This window comes from Trichoderma aggressivum (genome assembly GCF_033847375.1).
Source record: "Trichoderma aggressivum f. europaeum strain CBS 100526 chromosome Unknown scaffold_012, whole genome shotgun sequence".
NCBI lineage: Eukaryota > Fungi > Ascomycota > Sordariomycetes > Hypocreales > Hypocreaceae > Trichoderma > Trichoderma aggressivum.
Window position 1 is genome coordinate 456791 of NW_026946378.1, and position 25344 is coordinate 482134.

Consider the following 25344-nt stretch of genomic DNA (forward strand, 5'->3'; position numbering starts at 1 on the left):
AGCCCAGACCGTCGTTTTGACGTCGAATCTCTGGGCGCGCGTTCGGCGCTATCGACAATTGGAGCCGAGCTCACTGACTTACGACCGTCGCTGTTTGGGGCCCACACCACCGCCTTCTGGGATGGATGGCCTCACAGGTGTAGCAGAATATGATTATAATTCGGTACCTGAGAGCTTTATATTCTGGGTTTTCTTCTTCTTTTTCACTCATGAAAACAAAATTACATTCCGGATCAACCACTACAATAATCGCTATCGGCATCTTCTCTCTTATGCGTATTCAGGTAGTTTAGGTTCAAGTTGTCTTTATTGCCTTTCGGCCCCCACTCCGAAACTCTGGTCGATCAACATGCCCGAGTCTTCCACTCGTGCCTACAACGGCAGCAATGTGTAAGTATTATCTTAAACATTCATTCTCATAGCTTTGAGTTTTCTATTTTGTTGTATTTACTTTTTGGTCCCTCGATAATCAATCCGTTCATGGCTGCCGTACGCAGAATCTACCCTCTCTCATATTACTCGTGATCCCCTTCTCATGAACGGCTTGGAAAAGAAGTTATCATTTCTTCCATAAAGCACCCAGCAATTGATACTCTCAAGAGTTGGAAGTTCTCATATGCCGATGACATCTTAAGAGCTAACAAGCCCTTTTCTTTATTAGTGCCAACAATAACGATGCCACCACCGCCAACAAACCCCTTCATGGTCGCGAATCCTCCTATAGCCTTGACCGGTTCCTTTCTGACATGGACCGAAGCCACCCACCCGGGTACGGACAAGCACAGAGCCCTTCCGAATCGAAACAACGAATGCAAAAAATTCTGCACAGCTTTGAGGCTAAATTTGCCTCCAGCAGCGACCTTCCTCATGGCAACGAGTCTGCTTCTCGCAGTTAGAAGCTAGAAGCTGAGAGATTAGGTCACTGCAGGCGAGCGCGTCTGCATACGAGATGCATTGGAGTTATATAGGGGTATATTGGCATTGAATATGGGTCATTGGCATTGTATAGCTATTTGTAAAGATTGTCAATCTCACTTTTTCACTCTCATGAGGTGACTCTGCTCGCCCCCAAATCCCCATGCTAAAGAAAAAACTTCATGGTGAGACCCCTTCGAAATGAGGATGTGGCAGCAGAGCATTGCTCTCTGGTGCTTAGTGGCCCTCCACTGTCAAATGCGACAATCTAGTAGTGCGGTGCTACGGATGGCGAGCCTACGCCATCCATACCAATTAAGGGCGCGATGCAGTTATAACAGATCTCAACATTGTCCGGTGTTCCTCGCAGCATATCGATGGCCAACTTGCCGTCTTCTCGTCGTACTACGTTCCTGTCTATTTGCCTATTTCGGCAAGTCCCAAGTTCAACGGTCCGCGACCCACAAAGCGTCCAGCCCCTTGCCTCTTCCATGTCTTCACCCACCAATTGGAAGTGTACACACGAAAGCCTCCAGAAGCCTTTGGATTCTTTGGGGCGCCCTGTCAGGTCGCCATCGTTTCCGGGAGTGCCTCTGAGCCGCCTGCTCCTGTCGCTAACCCCAGCCCACTCACTTTAACCCTATGTCACTCCGGCCGGGAGGATGGAAGCTGACCAGTATCGAAACAGACCCTCCACAACAGCTGTGCCTCCACTCATGACCGTCCAGACATCTAGCTCCCTCCAATATGATGGCGGGACGCAAATCAAGATTGACATTGCGGGCATAGTCGATAAGAGCGTTTCGATGCACATATTGGTTTTCGTCTGCGAGCTTAACTATAGTATTGGGGAATTGGAGTGGATATGATGCCATAGGCTGTGTCAGTGATTGTCTTACACGCACGTGTGATGGCCGCTAAATGGTTAAGAAAAATTGCGACACCATGCTGTGCTATGCGAAATATGTAGCGGGAGTGAAACCACATAAAGGCACGCATTGCATGGAGAGCAACACACCTTCTACCAAACGAACAAGTCTAAAAAAAAAATCTCCGCCTAGCTACGAAACCGTAGCAGCAATGTTTCGCCAGATGCCCATGTGCGTGGTTCTTCTATGCATATGCGCTACCTCAATCTCTCGTATTCGTTGATGTATTCGGCACAATCCAGCATGAGTAAATCGAGGAAATACGTATAAGCAACGCGTAACGATTCAATCGAGTATGCCGCAGTTGAAATCGCATGTATTTTCTCTCCCGGCGGCTACTAGCTTTTACTGCCAATACGCCAGTTTGCTATTGCCGTATGACCTTATTCTGTGTTTCCAACGTACCTACCGTCCTGCCGTCGGCCTTGGTTTTTTTTTTTTTTTTTTTTTTTTTTTTTTTTTTTTTTTTTTTTTTTTTTTTTTGCTTTTTTGGGGGTTGCTTTGCAGGAGCTGATGTACCTAGTAGTGGCTCGACAATCTACCACATATAGTGCTCATTGCAATCCAGTCGGTATCCTGTTATTAGCCAAGTTAGTCTACTGAATCATGATACGACAAACCATCTCAATTTATTTCGGTAACACTCTTTTAGTAGAAGATGACGGTCATCCCTGAGCTCCGTCTCCCCTCTCCTGACAGGATCAGCAATGCTACGACAAACCGCCTCAAATTATTTCGAGCAAGGCTACAAGAGCATGCCGGTATTTTTGGTTTCTCTGGAGGGTGGATGCCTGTAATCGACTTACCCGTATATGTACTCGTACTAGCTGCATCGTCCCCTGCCCGAGGGCCTTCGTTCCCAGTCACGAGCCCCCAGCCGCAGAGATGGGGTCTTCTTACTTTGACGGCTGGTCTGGCCTTTCCCTGAAGAGGTTTTGTCCTTGACGGACGCATGTCTTTGGCCATTCAGGTCCTGCCCCAGACCACCATGGCTCCCCAATCCTAGCCACTTGTTTTCCTCCCAACAGCTTGGTTGTGATCGCCCGGGCGTTGGTGCAATCGAAAACCAAGGTCAAGTGGGGCTCAGGAATCGAGTGTACAGGGACTTTGTCGAGGCCGTGGAGTTTTTTTTTGACGGTGCTGTATCGCTAGGCAGAGTTCCAGCATGGGACATTGCATTCGCTAAACAGCTCTGAGCCGCCTTCAAAAAGTTCAAATACTGTGTTTGTAGCACCCTGTGAGTCTGCACGGGAAGCCCTCAAACGGGCACAGTAGCCCGAATTTATTTGACTGGACGGTATGGTGAACATCGAGCCTAAAATCCGTGTGACGTGCTGGGCCACGACGAGATCTTCCACTAAGGCCGTTTAGGTGAAGAGGTTCCGGTGGTAGTTTGAGACACCTCTCAGAAAGCCTAAAACCAACTCGACCAGGCTGGCGTCGGATATCGGATTGAACAAAGGAACTACTGGGGTGTGCCCAGGGTAGAGTGTAAGCATGAGCCCGTTGATAGCGGCAGACGCCAGGACTGGAGCGAGCCGTTGACAGTCAGCTGTAGGGCAAAGCCGACTTACTCGCCACTACCACATAGGTACACGTCCACTATTATCATTACCGCACTACCTAGGTAGCTACCTGTATCTATGTGTAGGTAAGGTAGATAATCTATTCATACTACAGCACCTGCAAGGGTGCTTTTTTATCAAAACAAGCAAACATTGAAACAAGTCCAGAATCTCACTATTTACGAGTACCAGTGTAGAACATCCACCCTAGTCCATAAACGGTACGAGTATACCATCCATCAGTTGCTGTTCCCTGGTCTTGGGTGACCAGGGAGGGGTGCCGCTATCCCAGAGGGGAGGCGTGGGGCGATGCGTCAAGTTGTGATTTTCGGACTGGAGCTTTTGTCCATCGCCAGGAACACGTCAAACGTCACCGCATCAATTTTGTTCCAAATTATTCCCCCGGCTGTCTCCCACTTCCTGGTTCAGCTCATGTCTACTTATGTGAATATTAGAAGGACCTTGGGCTCCCCCCATACATAAAAACCTGCTGACTCCCGCTTCTCTCTTGATTCATCAGTAGGACAATCGTCATCACCATCTCTTCTCCCAAAGACATTGAGAGTGTTCAAGTTCCCATTGTCTCAACCTCCCTACACAATCCACAGCTACTCCCTCTCAAATTCTCGCTTGTTAACATGTCTAACTTATCAACTCGTGCGGTTAACGGGAGTAACGGGGGTAATGTGTAAGTATCGCCTTGGAGACTACCTCTCATAGTCCCAGTATTCTATTCTGTCCGATTTCATTTTCTATCCCGCGACGTTTATTTCTCGCGTGGCTGTTGCTAGTGGAATTCCCCCTCCCATCACCTTATATCATTTCTATTCAAGGTCGCTGGACTGAAATGTAGCTTTCCACCGCTTCTTAAGATGAATGCTTTCATAAGGTCTAAAATACATTTGAGTCGTTCAAGTACTGGATGTTTACATTCAACTCTTAAACCCTCAAAGCTGACACATCTCTTTCTCTCCAGTACCAATAGTGAAAACGGAGCCATCACTGGCAATACCGTCGATGGCCGAGACACCTCCTCGTACAGCCTCGACCGTTTCCTCTCCGACATAGACCGAAACAAGCCGCCCGGGTACGAGCAAGCGCAGAGCCCTGCCGAATCTATAAGGCGTGTGGAAGAAATGCTGCGCAACTTTGACGCCAATTTTTCTTCCACCAGTGATCCTCGCTAGCCCATTGATCGTCCTCAACGCAGTAGCTCTGGCTAGAAGCTGATAGATTGGGCCACCGCATGCGAGTATGTTTACATATAATATGCCTTAGAATTATATTTATGGGTGTATGAACTTGCATAGTGTCTTGAACATGGATATGGGCCTGCATATAGGTATGGGTGTAGATACCGGCGCAGGTACAGGTACAGGTATTGGTATGGATCAAAGTATTGCATATACTTATATAGGGTATTCAGTGGTTCTGATTCGGTTATTCTTTCTGACATCAGAATCTTCGTGCGCACAATTTGCTCGAAACATCTACTGGCTAACAGACAGGCCAAGATTGTTTCTACAAACATGTGTTATGCTGTCAAGCCTCGTGCACTTCGCATGTTGATTGAAGATCGCCCAAAAGGGAACCTTTAATCTCTTTTGATCACCTTCTAGATCGCGGACTAGAATGAATCTGCCATACTGAGGTAGGCAAGAGTCGCTTGCGCAGGGCTTGTTTATACGTGCGCAGGTAGTTGAGCGGATGCGCACTACCTCCAGGAAAGTAATAAAAGCACGGTACTGAGGCAGGCATGCTACAGAATGATGGTGGGGGAAGGGTTTGTTAGATTCATTGCAGGAATAACAGGATACATAGGGAGAGAGGCACGTGCGTAAGAGACTCCGACACCCCGGGCGATTTTCCTAAGGTTTGCGGCAAAGATGAGACTCCCGCGCTGGACAAGAATCTGACAAAGTGAACACCTCCAGCTCCTATGGGTCTATCGGATTGCGGGCCACCGGTTGGCGGACAATACGGGCATGGGACCTAAACATCGGGGGGCGGCAGCTTGTCGGGCGGCAGACGCTACCGATTGGTGTAGATACGTCGAAGTCTACGGAGCACCGATCCGTCAAAGGTCCGTGATAACGGAGATGAAGACGGAGCCTCGGTGGGATCAACCCCAAGTCAGTGGATACTGAGTTCGAGTGGAGGTTTTCTTGATTGGCCTTTGTACGTGGTACGCTGCTTGCACTCTAGGACACGGACCAGGAGGTAGAGATACTGCGTAATGCAGCAAATCAAATACAAGGAATGAGATTGGGTAAGCATAAACTCGCGTTGGAGTATGGAGACAGCCGTATGCACGTAGCCCGTGTACATATGCCATGGAACGCCTGATCTGTTGAAGATCGGATTATCATTGGTGCTGTTACGGTGCTTCTGCATCCGCTTCTCGTTTTGGCAACGCGAAGTATACGGATAGGTATATTTGCTCAAAGACGCAAACCTGCCAGCCACAGTCGATGAAACGGATCCAGCTATTGGCCAGCATACGCTATTCATCTTCGAAACTCTAAACGACAATGGATTCCAAGACAGACAAATAATAGCCAAAGGGAATCCTACCCTTGGTCCACTGTTGGTATAAATACGGCTCGAGTTTTTACATTCATCAATCGCTAAAGCGTGTATATCCATGCCACCGTACCTTTTACCATAGAGCAAGTTCACCTTCTGGATTATCCTTCTTTTGCTTTCTTAACGACTCACATTATACAAAATGTCTGGTCCATCCACTTGCCCAGTCTGCGTTGGTAGCACTCTGTACGTGTAGCCTCATCGTCGTAACAAACCTACAATGACTGTCGATTGCGAGGGAAATACTCACAATCTCATCTCGAAACTCAATCCCTGATTTTTGCTCTTTGTCTTTCTTTCTTTCTTTGTTCTTTATCACTTGCAATTCCCATGCACATACCTATACTGACGGAAGTTAAGATCACATAGCGACAAAGAACACCACGGCCCCACCACCAATCATATCCAATCTTTCGAGGTTTCTCACGACCCTGCATACAATATGGACCGCTTTCTTCAACGCAACGACGATAAATCGGGAGAAAACTACCAGCGCCCGTTACCAGGACTCGAAGAGCCACAAAGTGAGATTGAGGCAGAAGAAAGAATGCGAAGGCTGTTGGATTCCTTTGATGAGAAGTTTGGCTTGGGGGGAGATCCAAGAGGCAGCTAAAACGGTACTTACATCAGTTTGGGGCAATAATTCTTTACGTGGTTGGAGAGTCGCTTGTAAAATGTCAAACGTAATGTTGAGAGATAGTTTGTGATAGAAAATTACATATCTATGTGAATAAATTGCGTGCAGGGTAGCGATATAAGTAGATCATCTGATGAGTTGTCGCAACGGGTTAATATACGTCAACTTAAATCTTAGCAACTCAGTTACGAACTCTCATCATCAATTTTAACTGAACATTGGAAACGAACCAAGTGAGAGAACATTCGTGAAGAAATATTTGTTACAGCTCTAATGCGAAGCTTCGAGACAAGAAACTTCATCGGGCCAAATACATAGTACCTAATGCGCGTGCGGTAAGCAAGTGTCAGTGAAAACTGTAAGCAAGTGTCAGTGAAAACTGTACTTACAGGCACGTAACTGCCTAGTGCTGCTCTAGAATGTAAATGAACATGTTTGTACATGAGAAGGGCTTCTCATATGCGTTCAGCAAGGCGTAGGAACGGATGCATTAAGGCTTGAAGCATGAACAGAGAAGCTCGCTGGAATATCTGGGCCAGACGGTAAAGGGCAGGCAGCTTCGAAATTGTGCGATGGCAGCCATGGTAGAAGAGCTGTATCGTGATCGCAGTGCTGCCCTATGGGACGCGATACCGTATACACGTATAAATCTCTTAGTCCGAGCCAAAGATATTACTGGTCAAAACTTCCATTTCTTAATATCCAATCGCTGCACTGTTTGTATGTTTCGAGCCTTTAGCACAAGCGTTTTCGGTCAACTAAGTGCCTATCAACGCAAGACACACTCTCTCATTTCCCGTCGCGAGCTAAGCATGCAGGCATATCACATCAGGCCACTAACAGCTGAAACGAAACCAAAGGTTTCACAGCCTTTTATGCCATGAAGCACTGGGCGACACCAGCGGTTACTATGGTCCCCGAGCCCAAAATGTGCCTACATTCATGTATTTCTCGTGCCACTTCTGTCAGCGGGCCGTTCAACCTTGACGTTAATTTTCATCGCCGCCTAAATCAGCAACGACAAGTTTTCTTTGTTTGACGCGGAACGAGCACAGATGTGCTTACTGCACGGGTTTAGAATCTACTTATGTCGCTATCACACATTACCACTGAGGTAATTATACAACAAACTAAGAATCTATTAATACACAAGGCACCTGAGTTAATATACAGTAATTGAAGGGGATATTGTACATGGCAAATGGAATTACTAGCATCTATAAAAGGTGGTGATGCCAGCACCATTCACCAGATCGCCCTGATGCAAGCATATACATGCGGGCTGTCTGACATCTAATTTAGCACAACGGAAACTTTTCTGTAGCGGGGTGTTTGTAATGTAGGAGTGTCTACACCGAGAGAACAAGGCTTGATATATTTGTGGCTGAAAAATACATTGCTTAGCACAACCCACGGCCTGTGGGCAGTCATTGGGCCGTTCAGCTGTGTACTATATGCAGCATACGGAGTGGGTGAACGGCGTACTGCAGTGTGGTATGATGCGATGTGAGAGAAGAAGGCTAGCGATTGGGCCAGGGTACTGGACCGATAGGTTCAAGAGGCACCCATTGAAGCCATGGCCAAATACCTGGTGGGTTAGTAGTTGTCTCCCTGTTAAGCACCGAGTGAGGCTGCCACATAGAAACAAAGACGGGATCTTCTCTCTTACGTGCATCACGACGACTTGAGGGATGCGCCTCGAAGGAGGCGTCTCCAAATGCACTTTGATAGTGCGACCGCTGATACTAGCTTCGGAAATGCCGGCGCCGTCTACGCAATTGCGGTGACATCTGTAGTATCGCTGCTCGCATCCCCTGTTGACCGTCATTCTGATCCATACACATACGACGAAGTGTGCGTATATACGCAACGACATTCAATCGTGCTCAATACATAGTTCGAATGTAGATTGCAGATTTCAGAGTCTTGATACGAGCACTTTTAGGCTACCTACCTAGGTGGTACCTACTAGTAGGTAGTGGGCGTCACGGCACCGGCACGGAGTGGTACACACTTGGAGATAACCTCCTTGGATGGTACTGGTGTCCGAGCCTTGCTGGGAGACTCTGCGCGGGGCGAGCGGCCAAGCAGACAGGGATTATTAGAAGGGGTCAGTTAGAATAGAAAATCTTGATTCGCAACAGGCTCTCGGGGGGCGGCTCCCTCCAGAGGCGAAGATACGCAAACTCTTGCATTAGCTGCTTTTGTACGGTTTTCACCCTGCACGATTGAGAGAAGAGATCAGATGGTCGGTTAGATGGATGAAAGCGCAAACAAGGCTAGCCCAAAGAGGCCAACAGGCTGCAAACAAATCAAACGTAAGAATCTGCCAACTGCTTCTAGGGGCGCGTGCGCATGGCGAACACAGGCCTTGCGTCTAAGATGCGCCAGAATGCATTGGTGATTGGCACATCTGAAGAATGAATTATATAAAAAAAGGGATTATGGTTGTTTCACATATAAGTGTGTTCGATGTGAGACTTCGTGCGCCACATATAGGTTGCCTTACGATAGGCCTTTTCAACGTACATGAGATACACATCATCATACGCATAATGCGCTACATGTATAAAATCATTCAAGAATCCCCTGTGACAGTTAGGATCTGAAAAGTCTGCCTAGCTACCTACACACGCCTATCTATCTTGGGTAGGTTTATCCTTCTACGCGCTTTGGTAGCTGGAGAGTTCTGCTCTCAAAACCTTGGCGGTTTATACTGATTCCACCAACCTCATAAGACGCTGCGAGTTATTTAAGGTGCCCAAAATGCAATCCTCTTCTAATTGTGCAGTCTACGATGCAAGTGGCAAGTAAGTTTGCAATACAAATGGCTTCTTCTACTTGTTTAGTTATAAGACACGAAGTGGACTTTAATCAATGTCGATATACTTCATATATTACACATGGCATTAGAAGGCCCAGCAATAGCCGAAACGGTGCTAATAAAATACTGATGCAGCGACACCACCGCCAACGCCCCCCCTAGTCACAGCTGTGCCATCAATCGCTTCCTCGCCGATCAGGAGCAACGCTGCCCCCCGGAATTCGTTAAAATCTAATCTCCCGCAGAGGCAGAAGCAAAAATGATGACGAAGCTGCTTGTATTTAAGAAATAGTTCAGCTCCAGCGATAAGCCTCTGGGTAACTAATTTATACTCGGGCAGTAAGTAACCCGTCCGTAAATGCATTATATCGGTGGTCTCTATATTAATCCTTATAGAGAATATAAAATTTGGGGAACCTGAGAATCATAAGAATGGAAGGATGCAGTCTTATATATATTTTGTCTTTTAATTTTACTAAATAGGATGTACTGGCGCGTTCTTTAACATGAAGATCAAAACTTGTCCCTATTTCATTGCCACACCACGTCTGGTTTCTTATAGTACTTTAGTCCCCCGCGCTTGTCTGGTGCAACCGTGCTGTTCCTGGGCTTGCTTGCAACTCATCCTTACCTGGGGGTACATTATTATTTGTCCATATCGCTGGATAAGTAACCAGTCACAGCAGAGAATGTACTATCAGATCGGCGCCACTTGGCCTAAGTAGCGACAACCCTTGCACTTCAGTTCCAGCGACGCTAATAGATATAGAGTGGAAAATATAGTTAATAGTGGTTGTGATCGACATTGTTCTCTTGCTGCAGCGCACTTATTGATACATCAAAAAATGTCTGGCTTATAGCATCTTACAATTCTGAAAATGAAAGAGTTCAATTATCGGGTTAGTTTTCGAGCGAACCACTATTCCGGAAGTCTCTCTGGTTGGCCAATAACTCAAAAAAAAATTGAACCAAGAGTTCAATGGTAAGTGAACGGGACTCTCTACTGAAGTTGCTGTCTCACTGCGCTATGGGCACCGAAAGATTTGGCCTCCGGCGCCTTTTTGCTACACTCTTCGTATAGAGAAGAAGCTACGCAACAGTATGGAGACGTTTTCTTGTCTCAGCCTCTCTAGGATATGCCATGAGATCGATTAGCTAGTCTTAGTACTTTGTATATCTGGCGACTACGTATGTATGGCTTCCCTAGCTACCTGTGACTATGATCCGTCAAGTGGGAATTATTTCTATGCACTTACATCATATTCATTATAGTGCTTTTGCAGTCTAAGAGGAGCTTATCCAGAATACAAAGTCATGGTGAGCTACCGTGATAATGAGGCAAAGTCACCCAAACGTAAATGGCCTATTGTTAGGACGAAAGTCGGAGGGAAGGCTACAGTTAGGGATAATTTAATTTACTAATGGATATGACTAGATTGAACTTGAGTATAATAGAGCGTAATGGGACTCATAAAGGACAAGATGTTCAACAAGTAAATAAAGTAAGGCAATATATCAGTCTTTCAATGTTCACAAGTATCTACTGTTCCTAATCTCATGTAGTTCAGCCAAGCTACCGACCTAACTACTCAATCTAGATTTGCTCTGAACCTCCCAGAACTTCATATATCTCTCAGCAGCACCTTTCGTGTCCACATAAGCAACATCATCTTCCTTTCGAATCATTTCAAGCCATTCTTCATCAGGTTGTTGTTGGAAATAACAATCAGGTGTGGCCCCCGCTTGTAGTAGAATCTCAACGATATTCCAGTGGCCGGTAACAATAGCAGCATTCAAAGCGCTGCCATACTTGCCGCCTGCCGCGTTGACATTGGCATTTCTCTCAAGCAGTAACTTGACTGATTCAGCTTGACCCGAAAAAGCGGCTGCCTGGAGTGCCGAGCCGAATCTTCCGCCTTGGGCATTGACATCAATATCGGGGCATATTTCGAGCAACAACTTCGTACTGGCAGAGTTAGAATTAATGTCTGGTGATATACCAGTGAGTGTGCATGCCGCTTGGAGCGGGAAACCAAAGTCCCCGCCCATGATATTGATATCAGCGCCCTGGTCGAGTAACCAGCGGATGCTAGGATATAACTCCTTTTTAGGGTCTGGATACCATTTTTTAACCAAAGAGGTCAACATGGTACCATACCCTTTATGCACATGGTTGACGTCGATGTGGTAGTTATGGAGAAGCTTGAGCATAGCAAGTATGTCTCCCGGTGTAGCTGTCGAGCGTGGTAGGTGGGCAACCTCGTGCCAGACAGCAGAGTCCCGATGGAAAACATTTGCACCATGCTCAAGCAGCAATTCCACCATTTCGGCGCCTCCATTATACTTGCACGCAAAGGCAAGAGGCGTTTGGCCATCCTTGTCTTCCACATTTACATGAGCGCCCTCTTTGAGCAGTAATTTCACCAACTCAAGTCTCTCCTTTTCGTAGCAAGAAAGCATAAGAGGCGTTCGACCATCTTCATCTTCCGCATTCACGTCAACGCCCTTTTCGAGTAGTAATTTCACCACTGATGAGATGAATCCGTAGTTCCCGTTGTAAAAAGCTGTTGTGAGAGCGGTCTGGCCCTGTGGGCCTTTTGCATTCACATCAGCGCCATAGCCAACCAGCACTTGCATCAGCTCAAGATTTCCACGTTTGCAGGCAACTATAAGTGCTGTTCCGTCCGCGCCCCCTCTTGCATTGACATCAGCGCCGCGGTCCAGCAGCATTTGCACACTCTCAAGGCCTATCTCAGGGTTGCTGCAAGCGGCGGCAAGCATGGTTTCATGGTGCCCGCCTTCTGCGGTAACGTCTGCCCCGTGGTTGAGCAGCAAGCGGATCAGCTTCATGTCGACATATTCGTTGGCGTAAGCAGCTTGGAGTGCAGTTCCGTACTTCCCTCCCTTTTGATTGATCTCAGCGCCTCTCTCTAAGAGCAGCTCTACAATTTCCAGTATCAGCTCCCTTTCACGAGCAAGTGTGTCCTTTGTTGTCAGTCTCAAGCCCATTGAAGTTACAGCAGCTTGTAGTGGCGTGCCGAATCTGCCGCCTATTGCATTCACATCCGCATCATGGTCGAGCAGCAACTGAATTGTCTCTATCATGCCCTCATGGCAGGCAACATGCAATGCTGTTCCCCAGTCACTTAGTCGGTTGACCTTCGCACCATTGCTCAAGAGAAGCTCTATCAACTGACCCGTTTCAGGTTCTCTCGATCCTGCTAGGGCATGGAGAGCTGTTCCGTACTCCCCTCCTTGAACATTCACGTCGGCGCCGTGATCAATGAGAAGCCGTATGTTTCGCGATATGACGATCGTGTTGTAGCTATGTCTGTCATAACGGAGGCCACGGCGAAAATAGGGGCTCTCAGGGCTCCCCTCAGTTGAAAGGATGGCGCATGCCGCTTGAAGCGCTGTACCAAATCTCCCACCCCGAATGTTTGGATCCGCGCCTTTGTCTAATAGCATGTTAATGAACTGAGTCGTGTAGTTCTTTTCAATCCAACACGCTCTTTGAATTGGCGTGCCTAAATACTCATGTATTCCAGCGTTCACATCAGCGCCTCTCTCTAGCAAGAGCTTCAAAATTCTTTCGTCACCCGTAGATACTACCATGTGAATGGCTGTTTCATTGCGCCCATCTTGCATATTGATATCAACACCTCCGTGAAGAAGTAACTTCACGGCTTTTTCATCCTGGTAGTATTTGGATATACATTCGATAATCGGATGACCGCTTATAATGGTTCCGTGTGTCTCAAGAAGGTCTGAGGCAGTAATATCCCCTCGCCTCATCGCATCTCTCAGGCTCGTGCCATGTCTCCCATATATGTTGGCATCCGCACCTGCTTTGAGGAGCAACTGCATGATGTCTGTGTTTCCTTGATAAATAGCGGTTGAAAGGCCTCTACCCAAGTCTTCTTGAGTAATATACTTATTGACACCTTCAGAAATTTGAAATTCTGTCAGCCGGCGGAGGCCGAGTAACACAGCGTAGCAATATGGCCTCAACCGTAGATTAGGTTCACTCTCCCAATGAACATTTCTACCAATATGGATCAGAGTGACTAAGCTTTGGCTGTTAGCAGCAAGCAGAGGTAACGCTTCTTGTCTAATCTCGGCTGATTCATGTAGGATCTCGTCAAGATGAACTAGCAAGTAGTTGCCAACGTAGTTCGTCAAGTGATATGGGTGATCTGAGAATTTAAGGTTCACGCCATTCGCATCTTGAGAACTGATGTGTCTCAGATAGACGAAGCACGCACGAACAATAGATAGATGGCTATCGACCTCATTGAGCGAGAACACCGAGGTAGAGCCTTCTAATACCCTTGAGGAAGTCAAGTACTCCTTCAAAGAAAAGTGTACTAGCCGAACCGTATTTGCCGAATAGTGACTCCACGAGTTGACTATTAGGCCGGAGAAATACTTGAGAATATCCGTACAAGAGAAAGGGCGTTCTGCCTCGTCAAAGATATCATCATTTGAATTCATAGTATAAAGTGTAAAAACCTCAGAGAGCTCTTCAATGCTCAAGGTTCTCTTCGAAAAGGCGAGCCATTTTAGAGAGCCTAGAACCTGGCATTGGAAATCAGAATCAATGGATTGCAGAATTCTGTCGTAAGTTGCATCAAGTCCAATAGGAAGGTCTCGCAAAGCCTTGCGTATCTTGGGCACAGAATTAAGCTTTTGAAGTGCTTCAAATTGAAACCGAACGTATTGAAACCTTTATACACTATTAACAATCTCGTTGATGTAACACTTTGAGAATAAAGACTTACATGTAGTCCGCTTTCTCCACAAGCGATTGTTTCACCTCTTCTTTTACACTCTCTGGCCAAGAGTCAAAAGCGTCAGTCGCCAACTTTAGGTCGATATAACGGTGGATATCGTGGTTAAGTGTCTCCTGATGGGCTAGCAAATCGATTTCAATCCGTTGTGGTGGAGATAGAGAAGCACGTAGCTTCTTATCGATGTCTTGCTCTTTGCGACTGGTTAAAAAAATGTGAAGATTTTCAGGCTCGTTAACAAGAATACGCCCCAAGCTTTTCAATAAATATTCTCGTTGGTTGTTTAGCAACGGACACTCATCTAGAGCGTCAATAACAACGTAAACATTCGAGAAGCTCGATGCAGACATCACTAGCATCTTCTCAAGGGCTCGAGTATCTGGGCGTTCTCCTCTTCTCTTGTGCCCACGGAAATCCTCAAGAAATAAAAGTTCTTGAGAAAAGTAAGAGCAAATCTGTTTGATAAGAGACGCAAGCATTACATCTACTTTTTGCTTTTGGGGATCACTAAAGCTGAAGTAGAAGTAGGCCAGCGCAGTCGAGAGTGATGACTTTGAAGCGTACTGATCTTGCAAGTATTTAATGACTGATGAGGTTAGGATTGATTTTCCGGAGCCAGCTATAAACATATATTTAGTAAAGGTTTTGGGTAGACAACCCATATTCTACGAAGCTTTCAACATACCTTTCCCATGGAGCCACAGTAATGACTTATCGCCTGTCTCCCAAGCCTTGAATTCCTCGCTATCGCTGATCAACCATTCATTCGTGCCCGTCTCATGCCTGTCGCGAGCGGCATTATGCATAGCGGAGGGATCAACATCACAAAGCCATTTCAGTAGGTCATTGTATTCTTTTTTTTCCTCATCCTCAAGCGCCTTTTGTGATGCAGAAAGTTGGGCAGATAACGTGTCGATGGCCGCCTGCTGCAAACTTTCGGTGGCCAAGCGTTTCTCATAGCGCTGCATATCGCGCCATTTCTCTTCAATAGCGGCAAAGTTATTGCCTTGATCGCGAAGGTCGTCAACTAAATGCTCCCATATATTCCACTTGGTAGAATCTTGAGCAAAGCGAAGAGCAGACGTATTAGTATAGTAGCAATAGACTGTAGCTTCGAATCTCAAGATCTGCCTGTAAAGCTTCTCCAAGGCGGTTTTGTACTGGCTATGAGATTGTCGAAATTTTTCACGGTTCTCGGTTTGCGACTCATAACACTCAACATAGAGCTCTTCTCTCATTCGGCTTTGAGTAATAAGAGAGGTAATATAGTCCAGCCCTTTCGCTAGGGCTTTCCTCTGCTCTGAAGGATTAAGTAAAAGCTATAACGCAGTAAGTATTTTTTTTTTATGAACCGCCTATAGATATTTGACCGTAACTCACGGGAAGAACAAAGCTGACACCTATCCAAGCTATCGAAGTGTATGGGTTGGCGCTTGCGGCGCCCCTGATATAATCGTTGGCTGAATCCACAACTTTGAAAAAGAGCTGCGTGAAGTCGTCCACTCTAGCCAGACTTGATGCATTTTTATTGATCTCTTCCATCTTGATCCTGAGGATAGCCTCCACCTCGTCTCTCTTATTTGCTCTGATGGGAATCATTTGCCCTAGGCTGGCGGGAACGCTTTTTTTGAGTTCGATCTCGTAATTTTTGATGAGTTCGCCATCTTCGTCTCGTAGTCTCTCGTAGGCTACTATCCAAAGCTCACGAATTGGTGTATTCTCTGTGAAAAGGGGAGTGCTGGATCTCTCGGTGCCTTCATTTGCCTCGTCATTTCCCTCGGGAGTCGTATTCGTGTCGGTTCCCTCGTGGAGTTTTTGGCTTTGTTGGGTATGTCTGGTGTCAGGCACTCCTGTTTTGTTCTTGAATCGAAAAACCGACCGTAATTTTCCCATCGTAGCGTTGAATTAGAGGATATCCTTCGATGGCATGCAAATTCCGACTATGATGTGAACAGGAAAGCGGGGGAAAAGAATGCCGCAAGGCTCTATGATGCCCAACCATAAACCAAATCATTATTCGCTTAGGCTTATCAATCGAATAATGAAGATACCTGCAATGGTTATTGGATAATACTTCGCATAAACCGGCCAATCGGAAAGACGGCTTAGATTTTACAGAGATGACTTATGCGCATGTATTATCCAATGACGTTGCACATGATTTCGACTCTGTATCAGTCAAGGCTGTGCCTTGTTAAACAATTATCCACATAAAACGATATACAGCAAGGTCATTGAAAGAAAATGCATTCCCTTGTTCATGCGTGCGCATACTCGAATTTCGCGGTTCGTAGCTCTGTTGCCAACGGATAAGTGAATTGCAGCTGGATGAATTAGATTCTAAGATCCTGTGAGTCAATTAACTTTTATCAGACATCATAAATTTAGTCAACGAGGTTGTGGAGTCTCATCACTAGGCATTATTTACAATAAAGAACTCTATTGACAATGGTTTTTGCCTACTTTATGTTTGTTGTGTTAAATTACAATTCCGGGGTGGGCATTACAGACAACTTCCGCTGACCGAGACAGTTACACAAGTGGTGCATCAACAAGAAAGAGGTGAAAGTGAAAACAATGCACGTACGTACCTACTACCGCAAGACAACACGTTTTTAAGCGGGGTGCCTTGTCTCATACATGCCCAGTAAGGTGCAGGAACAGATATATATATGTTTCAAGCATAAGAATATGTTTCAAGCATAAGATGAGAAGCTCGCCAGAAGATTTGTGTCTACCACTACAGATCGTTGACGCTAAGTAACAGGACTTTATAGGAGAGGTGACGTACCGTGGTAATAGCATTACGCTACTAGGCAATATAAAGCGTGAGATGCCGGGCTCGAATAATTTTACAGTCTGAAATAGAGATATTGCTTATCAGGGCTGTTTTCTTAATATCCAATCGCTATGTACATGCGCAGAAGCATATATGCGCAGCTACAGTTTGTGCGCGCCGAGTCTGTGGCGCAAGTATTCAATCAACGACGCACTAGTTGAAGGAGGTATGACCTATACATAGGCACCTAGTAGACATGGATGTTATTGTGATAATATACGAAGAGATGATACTGTCACTTTGGTCATCAATGATTTGACTACTACTAAATCCAACGACTACCTTATCTCACATAAGAATGGGTCGTCTTCTTCTCGCTCTCAGCCCATCTGATGTTAAAAGGATGCTGCGCCCAGCGTGTCCCAGCGCTTGGGAATCGGCGCAATTCACGGGTTTGGGCTTGCTCGACAGATGCGTAAAGAAGAATTCGTATTCAACGATCAAGGTCACGCAAAGGGGTGCAGAAAGCCCTCGGGGTCTTAGTCATGGCGTTCTTGCACGCCAAGCTCCGCGTCGGCGAAGGAGGCGTCCAAACCAGACCAAACAGCAAAGGTGTCAATTGGGACTGGGCAGCACAACAGGCGCTGCTTTTTGCGAAAAAGGTGAGGTGTTTTTATGTGGGAGTGTCGGTTTTCCTCGAATGGGCTAGTATTAGTTGCCTTAAAAGCTCTGCATGAAGGAAGTGGAACCATCCCACCCACACTGAGAGAATCCAGATCGCCAAAGGCCGGATCGCCAAAGGCGGATCACCAGAGCCGAGCCTAAGTCCACGCTACGCCGCTAATACACCCTGCGGGCATCTACTTGTTAGCTTGGTACTTTTCTTGATGCCATTGGCAAGTTGATGACGATTAGTACTAAGCTAGCAAAATAGATGCTTGTAGGGTGTATAACCTGAGAGCTGCGAGATCCGGAAGCCTGTGCTGACATGCACGATACGTTACGATAATTTTATCAGCAAGGGTCTGGCCATGATAACCATACGCGCTGTCCATGGCCTCGAACATAAAAGCTCTCCTCTCCCCTCGACGTTTTAACCTAATAATCAGCAGTCATCACCGTTGTTGTCTCATACGTACCCCTCTCAAGCAACTTCGCTCATCTATTCAGGTTGTCGGCCAAGTACCTCTGTACTTACTAAGGTAGCATCGAGTTGTCGGCAGAGCATCTTCCACTATGCCGCCCTCCTCTACTCGAGCTGATAATAACGGCAAAAACGAGTAAGTCATCTTCCATCTGCCATTATGTCTTCTCTTTTTTTTCTTCATCTTTACCACCATCAGAGCAATTATAAAACACATGTGTCTGAAATTATTCATCCTCCGTTGGTTGGCATGCTCCGGCGCCACTCAATGTACCTCTGTACTTGCATAGGTGCATGGATTCTATAGAACACTCGTGCATGCACTCACGAGCGTGCGGCTACTCCGTACTTACGGACACTTTATTAGAGGCAAGGAGCCCCAGGCTGTGTCGTACAGCCTCGATCGCTTTCTCGGTCGCAATGGCCATGTCGATCATGAACGTCCGCCTGTGGCTTTTATGCAAGTGCGCGATCAGAAGTCGGCCGAAGCTGAAGAAACGGCCTCGATGCGCGCCCGTTTAGATGCATTCGATCAGCAGTTTAGCTCAAGCACTAATCACCCCCGCAACTAAATCGGCGTGCCAGAATCAACTGACAGGCTCACATCTCAGGTAAGCGTTTGCCTGAGAGACTACCTATTCCCGACTGCTCACACAGATGCACTAACAGTAATAGAGCGTTTTTAGATGAATCAGGTTGTGATGATGCTGCATGTGGTTCGCGGTGTTGAGATATCAGTAAATACACAAGCATGTCACTGGAGGAGGGGGGACCAAGGGTCGAACATAGAGGGAGACGGGGTCAATCCAGCCTTGGTCCTCCGAGAGAGATTCACATGTAATTTCATAGCTTATGTATCCTTGTAGTTAGCCATCAAATGGCACGCCACTGATTCCACAGAGTAGGAAATATGGAAGATGGAAGCTTTTAAGAGCAGATGTGACACACTAAATCTGCCAGCTCAATGGTAGTTGAAAACGTTTTCAAGTATTGAAATAATCTTGGCAAGCCGCAGGCTATGTAAATGTCTATATTGATGCGATAAAATAATGGCAATTGAGGTAAGTTTCAAAACTTGATCCGATACTTGAATTGTATGATAGCCTTCAGCATACATGCAATCATTCCCTATTGTTGTATCGTAGGGAACAAAACATTTGTGGCGGATAAGAGGCCAAGAGAAGTTCAGACTACACGAGCTTGTGTAAGACGTTTGGGATAAGCCGCCACAAGAGAACTAGACAAGATTTATGCTGAAGCTGTCGCAGGATGTGATAACACTAGAAGAGAAACGTATATTGTGGTAGATATCATCTATCCTCAATCTTGGCTGCGAAATTAGATGTGTAAAATCCCAATTTTTGAGTGGATGTGTTTTGCATACGCGACTCCGGGGATTCATGTGCCTACTACCTGGTAGAGACGGCGCAGGTACACCTGGCGCGCGCACTGCTCGGCCGTGCCCTACCACCCTATCTCCCAAAACTCACCCCAAACGAAAATGAAGGGGTGCTTGATTGGCAGGTGGACGCCAATCAGATCCACTGTAGCCAACCATTTCTAGTGGAGTCGCTAAAAGGCTACAGTGCTAGGCGGTGGTGCTAGTATCTGTCTGACATTCTTTGTTGACCTACGCCGGTAGACAGTACAGGCGCCCCTTACCCAATTCTGCCAGCACAGAGGTATGGTCTACCTCGCCATGGTCTTCCAAGGCGAGGAGGGAGCCGTGACGCATGCATGGCACGGCGAGATTCTTACCTTTTTGCTTCTTTGCAAACTTGCGTACGTATAGAGGGATATAAATATGGGAGACACCCGTGGTAAAACAACTTGCCCAGCCACTTACTACGAGTGATAGTAGCCATTGAAAAACTTCCTTCACAACTCTTCTTCTTACCACCCGACACTGCTCTTTACCTCTATAGTTTAGAGTTTTGGGATTCTTGTGCTACCCTTTGGTAGTTCTGTCAAGTGCTGGGAAGTTAGTACTTGATCCCATTAACGCCACAGAATACTGCATCCTACTTGAGATGCCCAAAATGCCGTCTTCTTCTGCTTATGCCATCTACAGTGGCAGTAAAAAGTAGGTTTTGCTATATAGATTTTTTTCAACTTCAATGCCCATGTACCTTAATGGATTGATACTCGTATGGGATCTAAGCGTCCAGCGAGTGGTCGAATGGTCGGGTGCTAATGAAATGCTGATGCAGCGACACCACCGCCAACGCCCCCCCTAGTCACAGCTGTGCCATCAATCGCTTCCTTGCTGATCAGGAACAACGATGCCCCCCGGAGTTCGGCAAAACTCAATCTCCAGCAGAGGCAGAGGCTGATGCCAAGGCGCGGATGATGACTAAGCTGCTTGCCTTTGAGCAGCAGTTTGGTTCCAGTGATAAACCACCCGGAAACTAATTTGGCGTCACGGAACAAGCAAATCGGCGTGTGCAAATACATGAGTGGGCTCTACAACAATTTTTACAAAGAATACAAGGTTGAGGAAAGATGGGGGTTTAATGGAAGCAAATAGTCTGATTTGTATTTTGACTTGAAACTTATTACTGAACAAAGTGCTCTGATTGCTCAGTCCCCGCATCTCCCGTCTCGTAATACCTAAATTCATGTCATCCACTAATGGCCAATGGCACCATCTAACTTTCAATTTTTCTCTAGCCTGGTCAAATCTTCTTTTTTTTATCTGGCTGCCAATTGATTCAATTGTTGGCTAAGAGTATTAATCCCGTTTCTCTCCAAGTCCAACAACAAGTAAGATAGAAAAGTGAAGATAGCATCGGGGAAAAAAGGGCAACATTAGCATGGGATCATGGAAGCAAGACCTGGCTAATTCCATCGGCTGGCACCAGCGGTTGAAGCTCCAGTGGGGCCGGCCAAGGGCTACGTTGGCCGCCTTTGTCCTCCTCTCCTCCTCTCCCACTGTCCCTCCCTCTCATGATGACAGAGACCTGTTCCCCTGGGCACCAAGTGCTTGGCGCTGCATCTGCCAGTGGGCGCTTGGGTGGCACCAGAGTGAACAAGTCACCGCCGGAGCAGCGCTCTAGACCTAGGCTGGCCGCTGCCGAAATGTGCTAGCAGGCTGGTTGGACGAGAGCCCAAAGGATAAGAAGCTTCATGTTGTTGTCGGCATAGTCAACAACCTGTGGGTGCAGCCCATCGAATAGGTCCGCACAGTATTAATGGGCTTATGACATGACTATGAGTACATAGCTTCCCCAAAAGCAGGTCATTTTGATCAAGGCAACCGACATCTGATCTTTCTTTTCAGCACCAGAACCCACCTTTTAACACCCGGTACATGTAATAGCCAATGACATGTTGTCAAATCAAGCCCGGACTTTGCCCCTCGTCTTCAGGTCTACATGTTGGGGTGCCAGCGCCTCCGTGTCGGAGTTTGGCTCATGACAAGCAAGCAATTCAGTATATTAGAGGTGCGCAAAAAGGGTGGAAAGTTGACCAGATACATTCTACCATTTACTCGTATCTATAAATACTTATAGAATGTTCTCTCCGCTCAAAGATTCATCCGGGTATCAGCAACTATTACCAGTTTTCTCTTGCCTTATAATCCGGAGTGTTCTCTTAGCCTATCCACTTTGCGCATCTATCCTACATGTACCCTTGTCTGTCTGCCCATCAATTATCTGCCGTCTATCACCGGTCTTAAAAGAGCATTTCTCAACATGCCGCCCTCTTCTACCCAAGCTATTCAGAACGGCAGTGATGGGTAGGTGGCCTCTCTTATATATATAATATATATATATATATATATATATATATATATTTTTTTTTACTCTCTCTTTTATCACCGACGCCAAAGAGGTGCATCCCTACAAAGTCTATGTATTTTTTAGAATTCAATTTGGATCACCCCTCTATTAATGGGCCAGATGCTCTCGGCGCGCCAGCACATATGCCCAAATGTGCAGTTCTACCTGTGCATAGTACGGAGAGCTTACACGTAAATATATATACGTACCAACGTAATTACTTACAGCCGCTTTAGAAACAAAAAGCCCCAAGCTATGGCATATAATATCGATCGCTATCTTGGCCGCAAAGACGACCATGTTGATCATGAACGGCCACCTGTAGCATTTATTCAGGTACGGGATCAGGCGACAGCTGAATCTGAAGAAATCGCCGCGATGCGTGCTCGTCTGGATGCATTCGATAAACAATTTAGCGCAAGCGACAATCATTCGCGCAGTTAAACCGCTGTATTGGAGTTGAATGACGGCCCGGTCGCATCGAGGTCAGTGTTTATTTTAATGAGTGGTTCGAAGCATTTGGTTAATCTATTCGTGCTAACGGCCATAGCGCTTGGTGAAGTTGGTGATGTAAAAGACTTGGGTAATACTGGTTATAGTCTATGGTGATATTGCTGAAAGACTTGTTCCTCTAAAATTGACTGCGGTGCGCGCTTATGTTTGAGGGCCAAATTTATGGATAGCACATAGGCAATTTTAAATATCGCCGTTGGTTTCACTATTAAATCCGTGGCGTGGTGGTGATTTTATTAAACGTGTTCTGGATTTCGTAATAATTATTGTAAGCCGCGGTTTGAAATTACAGCTATTGATGAGGTTTTTTTCTTGTGTCAAGGCAACCACTATTTGCTTGCTTGATTAATAGTACATGTAAGTACGATATATTGGGTTACTGTGTAGTTGCCTTTTTTTCCCGGAGTTTCGGATTTTGCGTCAGTGATTCTAGCAGATTATATTAGTAGTAGCAGGTATCTAGTACCAAGGTAGATAAGTACTAGGTTAGTACTACGAAGTAGGTGGTTTCGAGGCTGGGTACAGTGTATCTGTACAGATCCCTCTACGGATAAGATGTCAGCTTCACGCACCAAGGCATCTTAGTAGGATCAATGAAGCCAAGCCCATTTCTCCTTGGGTCTTAGTGCATAGGTTCTCGCCATTCCTAACAAGGCGAGGCTCTCTAGCAAGATCGACCCACTGAGATTCCCGGCATTACTTACTTGACTGGCTGATAGTTGAATTAGGGTTGCATGCCTACTGAGGATGTCCGGTTCATCAGCCGGTATCTCCATCTCCACCATCTGGCCACCGTCGGGAAGATACATGTACCCGGGTACATGTACTCCATGGTAATCCCGTGTTGAAGGCCATTCCAATTGGAAGGCTCCACTACCTAGCTCACGGACTTTTCGAAAAGCTCCGGCAATAAGCCTCAACTTACAATAGAGTAGCCATTTCTCATATAAAGATTCTTCTACTTCCAATAACGATGGCGGTAGATTTATTATATTTGCCATTGCTTCTATTTACCAATGCCCTACTCTTTCTATACCAGTTGAGGCACTGATATTACCACTTTGCCAGCGAGTATAGGGACATAAGTTAGACTACTGCTGTCACCAACCTATCAATTGATTCGACATCAGCACAAGACATTGGACGTAATTAATTCAAAATGCCCCCCGTTCTGTCTCAGGCCGCTTATAATAGCAGCAATAAGTAGGTTATACCCAAGATTATTCAAGTTATCCCACGGATAATATTTTTCCTCCCCTCTCTACCTATATGCCATCAATAGAAATATGAATTTATGGGCTGTCTTCGGTCGAGGTATATAGGTGCATCCAACTGAAGTATGCACGCTAACTCTGTTACGTAGGGACACCAAGCTACATACTACCAACGACAGCTCCAGCCATGGCTATAGCATTGTCCGCTTCCTTGCCGATCAGCAACAATACCATCCTGTATTCAGCAAAGTGCAATCCCCAACGGATGCAGAAGACATTGCCAAAGCCCGGATGGCGGCAGAGCTGCGTACTTTCGAGCAAGAGTTTGGCTTGAGCGGCAAGCCTCCGAATAATTAGGTCAAAGCCTATGCAATACGCAACCTGCTGGTCGCAAAGAGTATCGACACTATTGGGTTCTACAATGTTTCACGGCAAGGAGTATCAAGTTTAGAGAACACGGGAATTTTGTAGAAAGCAGGCCGTCTCCCTTGTAATTGCATTTGGCATTTTAGTTTCTTGCTAAATTGACACCATGATATTTCTTCAAGTCCAAAGACGCTGCCTTGAAGCGATAGTTGAAAGATCACCCGCAAGTCACCCTGTCCTCTCTACAGCCTGTGGCGTGCTCCACAGCAGTTAGTGGCATGGAGCCGCCCGTGCGCCACCAGTCCCTCTATTATCCGTTAGACGACGGGAGCCAAAATAGCTCCCGTCGCACCCACTCTGAACCACCAAATTCCATAAACTCGTTACAAGGTATAGGTTTATAGGGCCAATATTTTTGTGAGTGTGTGTTGATTGAAAGTAGAGGCGTTTGAACACTGATTTGGGGCCGCAGTTGGAGCCGCTATCTTCTCACTGTGAAATAAACCCGCACTGACAGCTTATATTCGAGCACTGAAATATTCTCAATATTGATATATACTCAAGGCCGTACATATATTCAAGCCTTCCAGTTATTTACTCACATGGCTGTCAATATTAGTGATCCTTTTATAAATCCAGTACGTAAAAAGAATATGTATGGACCTTTCGATTATCGCACTTGCTTATCGCTTGTCATCTATCTTGTATAAGACGATCTACACGACTTGGATGAATATTTATCTTAGGTTGACCTGAATAAGACCATCGCTCCCCTTACGGCACCTAGGTTGGCTTTACCAGGTAATGTTGCAGAACATCTCCCGAACACAAAGGAGAAATACCATGTCCATTATGAGGCAATCTTCCATAACAATCGGACCCTGTCTGACATTGACATTCAGTGCTCTCACTTAATGGTTGTACCAATTATAATATTCCATCTTGAGACAGTTTTAACTTGAGAAGCGCCCATATCTTCATGCATGTCTCGCAGAGATTTCACACGTTCTCATGAAGTCAATCTTCTGCAAATCACAATTTATGTCTCTCGCGCACACCATTGTCTCACCGTGTCAGTATTTTATGAAACATCACGTATGTCTCACCTGTATCGTTATTCTGCACAATACTATACATGTCTCATCCACACACCTTTGGTCCTTCAGGAAGCACTCTGAGCCACCGATAACTATAAACGCCACAGTATAAACGCATCTCTCTTGCTCAATATGACGTCGAGTTGTATTATACGAGAGAAAAACTCCACATTCGGATTGAGAGGCTTGCTGGATAGACCAAA

General features: G+C 46.1%; 4 protein-coding genes across 4 annotated transcripts; 3 read left to right on the forward strand and 1 right to left on the reverse strand.

The window, feature by feature from the left end:
- Window positions 1-349: 349 nt before the first annotated feature.
- On the forward strand, window positions 350-896 carry Triagg1_4022 (uncharacterized protein; the record flags this gene model as incomplete). Its single annotated transcript, XM_062898380.1, has 2 exons — window positions 350-390; window positions 662-896. 2 exons carry the CDS (start codon window positions 350-352, stop codon window positions 894-896), a joined length of 276 nt encoding a protein of 91 aa, XP_062757042.1.
- Window positions 897-11037: 10141 nt separating this feature from the next.
- Window positions 11038-16139, reverse strand: Triagg1_4023 (uncharacterized protein; the record flags this gene model as incomplete). The annotated part of the gene is made up of 4 exons (XM_062898381.1): window positions 11038-14182; window positions 14238-14865; window positions 14932-15565; window positions 15627-16139. 4 exons carry the CDS (start codon window positions 16137-16139, stop codon window positions 11038-11040), a joined length of 4920 nt encoding a protein of 1639 aa, XP_062757043.1.
- Window positions 16140-19853: 3714 nt separating this feature from the next.
- On the forward strand, window positions 19854-20581 carry Triagg1_4024 (uncharacterized protein; the record flags this gene model as incomplete). The annotated part of the gene is made up of 2 exons (XM_062898382.1): window positions 19854-19951; window positions 20380-20581. The coding sequence occupies 2 exons, from the start codon at window positions 19854-19856 to the stop codon at window positions 20579-20581; spliced, it is 300 nt and encodes a 99-aa protein (XP_062757044.1).
- Window positions 20582-23623: 3042 nt separating this feature from the next.
- Window positions 23624-24035, forward strand: Triagg1_4025 (uncharacterized protein; the record flags this gene model as incomplete). The annotated part of the gene is made up of 2 exons (XM_062898383.1): window positions 23624-23667; window positions 23828-24035. The coding sequence occupies 2 exons, from the start codon at window positions 23624-23626 to the stop codon at window positions 24033-24035; spliced, it is 252 nt and encodes an 83-aa protein (XP_062757045.1).
- Window positions 24036-25344: the final 1309 nt, after the last annotated feature.